Raw genomic sequence first — 8490 nt, forward strand, 5'->3', positions numbered from 1 at the left:
GTCTCCCGGGCAGGAGCTGGGACCGGTCCGCCGTCGCCCCTCGCATTGCCGCCGCTCAGGGCCAGCAACGCTTCCCACACGGTGAGCCCGGGCACGGGGAGGGTGTGGACGGGGTGCGGGGAAGGGGCATCTGGCCCCGGGGTCTCGCCGCTCCGCTCGCCGGGTATCCCCAGTGGCGGGACCGAGCGCGCATGGGCCCCCCAAGGCGCATGGTGCAGGAGCAACGTGCATTTAATTCCTGCAGGCTCCGATGAAATGTGCATGCTTGTTGTGAGGCTGGGACCCTGTAACTGCACACACTGCTTTCTCCCTCTCCCGCCACCCCTCTTCAGTCTGGTTTTGTGTCTGATTTTTAGTGACAAATTCGATCTTTCACACTCGCATAGAGGAGATGTTCTGGTGAATGCTTTTTTTGAGATGAGGTTAGTCTCTGTGATTAAAGTGTTGTATGAACTGTGGTGAAAAATGAAGGCTGCTCTCCCCTTTACACGTCTGATTAGCTCAGGCTGATCGCAGTCTTCCCTAGAAACAGCTATCGCTCTGCTCAGGGACAATGATTGGGTGAATCTGCCTTTATTGCTGCAGTAGTGTACCTATAAAGAAATAACCGCTGATGGCATGAAAAGGATGGTGTTTTCCGGTTCTGTGATATCTCACGTTATCTCACACTCCTAGTTAATCTACTAGGAATGAAACTTCCCGAGTATGCCACTATATATGGATAAGAGAAGGTATCTCTGTCCTGAAGGCATGACAGAGAAGAGCGAGGGGTCTATATACTGTCATGTTAACACTAAATACCTGAAATTTTTATTGCATACATTTCCTTTTAAATTCTGAAAGATTTCATACTGACCCTGAAAGGCATTGATGGCATACTTTTCATAGAATTAATGAGTTCTTCGTGGATGCTCACATACTGTCTTTGTAAACATATGTCAGAGCTTTAAATGGTAATGTGATTATGGGCTAGTGGAAGGTGAAACTGTGCATTTAGATATTAGTGTTTCAGTGACTTTCCATGTAGCTTCAGGGATAAAACATCTTATTCAAATCCATTTATAGAAAGAATTGGCTTAAATTAAAAAAAAAATCAGTGTATATATAGGATATTCTCAAAAGGAATGAAGAGTATTCTGCAAATTCAAGGTGGAGCTGTGTACTTGAGATCAACTTCATTGTATATTTATGTAGCTAGTGTATATGTCTGAATTGTTTGTTAGTATAAAAGGCCAATTTTTTTCACATTTGTATACTGGTTAAGTGCTGCTTGATTTTAGAGTTGGGGCAACAGCTTAGGGTTTTTTTTTAATAAAATCATAAAAGAAAGAATGTAGTACAAACAGCCTGGACACTAATCATACAAGTGCATTTACAGTAGGGCCCACAAATAGCAGGGGCTTACATGTAACAGAGCCCAGACTTAATTTAGGATTTGTGAAAGTGTGGTGGTCCCCCTATTTATTTGTGACTACTTACTAATTTTGGAAGTACAGAATTTTGGTATTTTTATACAAAGATTTTTGTATATGTGTATTATATATAGTGTCTGTGGATATATAGATATATATGTAAAGATACAGTCTTTATAAAAGCAAAGGGGTGTTGAAGTGTTACGTTTCTGTGTTTCAGGTATTTTTACAAGTATATGGTTGTGTATGTATGCATATGTTTATATGTACCATATATGTACGTGTACTTACAGAAGCATGTAGGAATGATCAAGCATTATATAGCTATGCATCAAGTCCCTCTAGTTTCTGACTGTTCCAAACTCTGCCTTTCCTTGTGATAAAGAGCCTACTCTACAGTTTTTATTTAGCCTTCGGTGCTATTACAGAAATACCTCATACTGCCTTGCTGGATTTTGTAGGTGGTTATTTTGTGGTTGGCTAACATAACTTTTTGTGGTAAGGATCAGATACGACATCAGAATGCTGGATTTTAACCTGAAAAAAAAAAAGTGGGGCAATATCTGTTCTGTGATCTTACTGTAAACTTAGGCCTACTGACCTCAGCTGACACTGACAGATTGAAACCATTGGTTTTGCATCCCACCACTTCCTCCAATCCTTGAAATGTGTCCTTTCAGTTTTTTTAATTATTTTCGTTCTTTGTGTTCATTTGCTTATCTTGTTTTCATCTGTGTTGTATCTATGTGACTTCTGTAATAGCTAAAAACAGAGTATTTGTGTTTCAAACTTTCAGAAGTTACGGTGTGCTTAAGTGGATGAACTGCTGGTGTTTGGATATAAGCGTGTATAGTATGTATGCTAGTTGTGAGAGAAACTGAGATTGAAGTTACATTTAGTTTAAGCCAAAGGGTTTTTCTTTTAATCCAGACAGAGGAAAAATCAACTACCTGTCATATTCCTTGCTTGTGTGATCCAGCCTCTGCTGAAACTCTGGTCTCCTACTGTCAAGTGAAATTTCATTGTTTGGTAGATTATAAATAGCACGGGTAGAAGGGGGGAAGATGCTGTTTTACACAAGCTTCAGGACAGAGGTTTTGGTGGCAGTCTTTTCAAGCACAGCAGCCTTTGTTGCTAAGCAGGCGGGGTTGTGTGGTTGTGTGTTGTACCAGGGAAAGGTTTTGTTTATTTTTTTTTTTTAAGTGCCTTCATCCTAGGCTTATTTGTGTCTGCTTCTATCCCTGGCTGTCTTTTTTGGCTCATGGTGGGAAACGTGAACCTGTTTCCAATCCCTTGTCTTCTTCATTTTCCTCTCCAAAGTCATTGCTTTCTCTTTTGAAGCCCTAAGTTCTTGCCTTGATGATTGGAACCTTTTTCCATTCACTCTCTCCTATTTCATTATGGTGTTCTTGCATCCAGTTGACATGCTGCAGTAGAGATTATCTTGCTTGCCTGCTGCTCTGCTTGTGTAAATCCCAACCTGTCTGTGAGTCCCTTTTCCAGACTTTTCTCTGTCTTCTGCTTAGCCCCATGTCTGTTCTTTCTTACTTAGCATATATCCCTGCATTCCGCACTGTTCCTGTTTCTCTTGCAGTGTAGCACTATTAATGATTTTTATCCTCCTGTCTAGCACTGTAAAACAACCCATTTACAATGCATGATTCAGTGCCCTCCCTCCTTCAAGCCCTTTCTAAGATATCTGTACAGCAAACCTATTTTCTCTTGCCACGAGGGTTGAATGTTTATCCATGTACTTTTGCATCAGTCTTTCAGTCTTCATTTTGCTTTTTTTTAATTTAATTTTTTTTTAATTGACTTACATTATAATGGAACGAGATTCCTGGACTTCATTAATACAAAGATCTGGTATGTCACATGCTGCCAGTTTTTACTGTGGTCATCTGCTTCAAAGCAGGTAAAACCAAAGCAAATACCTTCCTATTGTGGTGTTTTCATGTATTAAATTGCCATAGAAATGCTGTCACATTTGAGTGGAAATAACTATGCAGTCATGACCTGGATTTTATTATATCTAGTTTTCTTTGGGTGTTTCTTTGTCTATTTAAAATTTGCATCTAGGGGGAATATGAAGCAATCATAACTTTCAAGGGCTATGGGAGTGGGCTGTGAAACTTGGGTTCCAGCAGATGGTGACTGTGGTGCTGTGGGGACTGCAGTACTTCTCGGCACATGCCTCATATGTGTATAGTTCACCTTACCCAAGGGGTTCAGTTTAGGGTGCATTGACTGTCCTTTTGGGTTTCATCATATGTAATAAATCCAGGGTGTCTCAGAAGTATTCAAACTCATTGTGGCCCTAGCAGGATGAAAAAATTTAAGGATCAGTATCACTCTTGAGGCATAGTTCAGTCTGTGAAAATATTTGCTATGTAAAGTTAGAGTTAACTTTTCATAAAATAAGCTTATAGGGGCCAGATACAACAACAGCAAAAATCCTTTCTACCACTCTTGTTGAGTCACAAGCTCAACAAAGGCTTAGTCTTTTTTGGTGTATAAAACCCATACTCACGATAAAACCATTAGGGATAATCCAGCATTATTATCACTGTACTAATTAGCAAGTATTTTTAGTTCTGAGCAGAGGAATGCTGCTGAATTAGTTTATCAAGGAAAAAGAAGGCCTTTTGTACATTTGCTTAGGCTTTTGTTTTGTAGTCAACAAAATAGGCAGTGAAGCATGCTACACCTGATACCATATGCCTCTCGTGTGTTAGACACTGTAGGGCTGAAACTGGCACGCCCAGAAATGCTGTAAAGAAAGGGGTATATAGTATCACAATTACTCTTTAATTAAGTTACTACTTCAGAACACTGTTTCTCCCTTTGTCCTCATCTATGCAAAGTAATAGCAGATAATGACATCTTATTCCTGTGCAGTATTTCAGCAGGCCATCATGATTGGTCTATTATTAAGATTCATTTTACAAACCTTTTTAGATTCTGATTGACAGCAAAATCTTTTTTCTGTGGTTTTGCTCAAAATAAAATGATAATATATAGCTGTATCGTGTCTGTCTTGGATAGTTTTATAGGGTGCTAATAATCACATGAAGTGACTGTTACAAAGATGAAATATGATACAGTTACATAATACCTTGATGCATTTGGAAGATAAAGTTGAGAAGAGGTATATGCTCCTGTGGGGATCGATCCTGTAAGTAGTCTTTTAGAACGGTCTTGAAACAGACCAATGCATTGGGTGAGTGTTAATGCAAAGGAATTGTAAATGGGTTTGCCCATTTATCTTGTTAGCAGGGTGGACTCATCTTTCTGCTACTTCTGTGGTGTTAGAGGTCTGTAGCCTAAGTATAGTAAGTTATTGTTCTACTTCTGTTCCTAAATCCGTTCGTGAAGGCAAAGCAAACCAAAAAAACCCCCAAATAATACCACCCTCAAATTTTAAAGTTTTGTTGCGTTTTTATTTGTTTTGATTATAGTTTAGGGTGTATTTTTGTTTTGTTTTGTTTGGTGTATCTACTTCAAAGATTAGGTGAATGTTTTTGTCATAGTCATCAACTTCCATAAACTGAATATACCAAAGTAAAAGTAAAATCTTAATGGTGATTTTGAAGTTATGAGAAACTACTGAGAGAGGAAAGAAACATCCCATTGCAACATTTGCTGTTATGTAATTGATGATGCCAGGACATTCAGAAAGATCAAGCTCACCTGTTATTTCAGTATATTTTATAGACTTAACAACAGTAAGTTTTTGATTACGTGTGCTACAAAAATATGTAAATCTTAGGAGGTGTGGATGGGTTTGAGCACAGACAATACAATATATAATAAGTAAGCTTCATAAGTGCATGCAGGTAATCAGTTGTGTAGGTTGTTGGTTCTGGAATTTACAGGTCCATCTGCAGAAGTAAAATGGAGACATGTTATAAACCTCTCAGGTTTATGGTTGCAGTTGAAAGGCTGATGGAGCTTCTGCGTACTAAGAACAGTTTGGTACTGGACTAAGAAGGCTGTAGTCTTTTGTAGCTTGCCAAGCCCATTAGTTGTGGTACAGGAACTTACAGTGTTGCTGGTGAAGCCTGTGGAGCTCGTGAGTAGTGCAAGCCTGAACTTGACAGCAATCTCAAGACACCCAGTAGCCAGAAGTAGATAGGCAGAGCAAAGGAATGGTGCGAATCCAACCCTTATCCAGGTTGGAAATAGAAGATGATGTGGTGGTACTTGTGCGGGCAGTACTCTGAGATGAGGAAAGTCTGTTCTTCGTATGGACTTCATGGTTGTGTTGTGTCTGATCACTCTAAAACTCCTGTCAGACTTTTTTGAAAGAAGAGTGGGTCTCTTCTCCCACGCAGCTTTTGGAATAGAGCCTGTGATAATGTGGTGTTTTTCTTTCCACGAAGAAAACCATTGCTACTGTCTGCATCTGCATTTGCATTCCCAAGCAGCAGCTGACTGAAACCAGCAAAACCAGTCACTTTGTATTTGGGTTGAAGTTGGAACACTGCTGCTGATTTTATTCTGCTGCTTGAAACAAAAACAGCCAACCTGTCAGTAGCAAGAGAAACCATGAACCTGCCTGAAGATGCAGGAAGCAGAGCTAATGGTTTACGCTTTAGAATGTGTTTGCAAGCACACTTTTAGAAAAAAGAACTTTTTAGTCCCTGTTGAGAAGGAATAAATATATGGGTTTTTTTCCAAGCCCTGAAGAACTTCTCAGTACATATATTGAAGCAAGCAGTGCTTAAGAAGCATGAAAAATAGTTAACTGTGAAAACAGGCGACTTGAGGGGAGAAAAAAATTCAAGATGTGAGCTGTGGCAGTGAATACTTGGGTTAAAAAATTCTTAAACATTATTTTCTTGGCGATACTCTTTTCTTGCTCATTGTCTATAGTAGTATTACCTGCTCCCAGTTTGTGTAGATACGTTCTGCTTTGTTGTTCAGTTAGTGTTGGAGAAGAAATTTTTGTACCTGGAATTTCCTAGCTTGAGTCTTTGGAATTGTATGTTTACTCTGCTGCTTCATTATGCCTTTCTTGCACAGTTCTGTGGTGTTGCATGTGCTGAACCTATGACACATCTTACTAACAAGGTCTGGTTCTTCTGAAATGGGTGATTTAGCAGCTCTTGGGGCCATTTGTTGTTTTTCTTTGCAGTAACTGCTGTTTATATAGAGGATCAGGGCAACCTTCAGGAAACTGCTACTGCAGCATGCCTCAAACTTGACCTGAAGGAATTGCCTGTAGGGATAAGATCATTAAGTCCTCTTAATGATTTAATTTCTGCTGCTTTTGAGACATCAAACTAGGAAGGGAGTTTTTGTTGCTTTCCAGTATATCTTCACTGTGCTTAAGTGTTACAAACATCTTTGCTCTGAATTGTGATTGTGTGGTAATGTTTTCTATGAGATTGATCAAATTTGATAGTGTGAGCCTAAATTTCTCTGCAAACAAACATACACAGTCAAACTGCAATGTTGAATGAACCAGTTATTCAACATGAGTCAAAATGGAATCACAAGAGCAGTGAACTTGGCAGAAGCAGTCCGCAAGAGCCCTTGTTCTTACATTATGTGAGTTTCAGAGCTGCAAATACCAAAATACTGTCCAGAGGTGAAGCTGGTGTCCAGCTGGCAAGTCTTTGGGAACAAGTTACTGAATTTACAAAAATATGCTTCTGCTGTATCAAACTGATGCCTTAACAGAAGCAAAAAGTATGCTCGAGTGTCCGTTGCATGTCTGGGTTTTCTCATTAGGAAGCACTTCTGCTGTTGCAGCACAGATTTCATTGCCTCATATCACAGCACACAACTGTCATTTTCTGATTTTATTTCAGCAGCCTAAAGTGAACAGGGAATGTGTTATCCTTAGCTGCCTAGAAAAAACATGGTTTAAATGAAAAGTGCTCTCAACCCTGGCTTGATCATCTATCTGACAGTATCAGTGAACTTTTTGTTAGTAATTTGATATAAATATTAAGATCGGTGAATCAGCTGGAGAGACAGCAGGGGAATTCTTCTCACATTTGTGTAAGACCAGGCAGAAGACAAACTAATTATCCTCTACTTCAGAGCAAATGAGGAATTCTAAGGACAGCTATTTTAGTGGCAGGTGTGCTTGTAAATTCCTTGTTTCTTCTTAAAAATAACAGGTTTGGCGCAGTAGTTGTTTTCACACCCCAATACTTGCTGTTCGTTTGCTTGAAAATGCTGAGTGATGCTGTTTATTCCCAAGTAAGCACTGTCAAGAACAAATGTAATTTCTAAAGTCTATTAATGCTTTTTTTTAATATTCCTTTAAAATAAAGTTACTTGTATGTTCCTCAAGGGAAAGATTTGCTTTCTACTCAAGTCTGCATAAGGCCCCACATCTCATTTTGGTTAAAAGTTATTGTCAGTCTGGTTTGGGAAAGTGCTGAAGGATATGCTTATTCTTCATTGATGGGAATGTTTTCCTAAATTGTGACTGTCTCAATTGCAAGCAGTAAGTTATATTCTTGAACTTCAGAAATGTGTGGGTTCTTTTCCTCTTTGTGCATGTCACAGCACATTCCTTATTGCTGAAAAATGTGTCTGGAACTTTTGATATACAGCAAATTTAGGAACAAGTTAAAATCTTGATTTCTGAAGAGCCTTAGCCATGTAAGTTCTAGCAGGCATCATTATATATTCTCCAGCATCTGTAAAACTGCTACTATTTTCTATAAAGTCTGATGTCCCTCAAGCATGCATCTTGATGTTACAGGACTGCTGTCTTGAAGATTCCTTGGAGAAATTGTTAGCTTCTCATGGTAGCAAGTTTGTGATTGCCTTGTTGCAGACATTTTGGAGAGTCATGAAAATAGCATTTGAGAAAGAAGAACCAGGAAATTTAATAGCATCCAGCAGTATCACAGTATATGTGCTGTATTGTTTAGATTCTCCATAAACAATTGACTTCTAAGAAAACAGTTCGTTTTGAGGTGATTTAGGCAGAAGGGAGGGTTGCAGAGTGAATGTTGAAGCATGGAGTTCATGTCTTTCTTGTTAACTGGGTATGTATTTATTTTCAATTTTAGGTTGGAGGCAGTAAACACACAATGAATGAGCACCTACATGT

At 39.1% G+C, this 8490-nt stretch overlaps 1 protein-coding gene across 1 annotated transcript in view; it reads left to right on the forward strand.

Moving 5' to 3' along the window:
* The first annotated feature begins 5198 nt into the window (after positions 1 to 5198).
* Positions 5199 to 8490, forward strand: part of DYRK2 (dual specificity tyrosine phosphorylation regulated kinase 2) — an 8986-nt gene continuing 5694 nt past the window's right edge. Inside the window, 1 exon segment of the mRNA XM_017733204.1 lies at positions 5199 to 8490. This exon segment is cut by the window's right edge and continues 45 nt beyond it. Coding sequence (XP_017588693.1) covers positions 8387 to 8490 — 104 coding nt within the window. The 5' untranslated portion in view covers positions 5199 to 8386.

This window comes from Corvus brachyrhynchos, unplaced genomic scaffold, assembly GCF_000691975.1.
Source record: "Corvus brachyrhynchos isolate BGI_N302 unplaced genomic scaffold, ASM69197v1 scaffold32, whole genome shotgun sequence".
NCBI lineage: Eukaryota > Metazoa > Chordata > Aves > Passeriformes > Corvidae > Corvus > Corvus brachyrhynchos.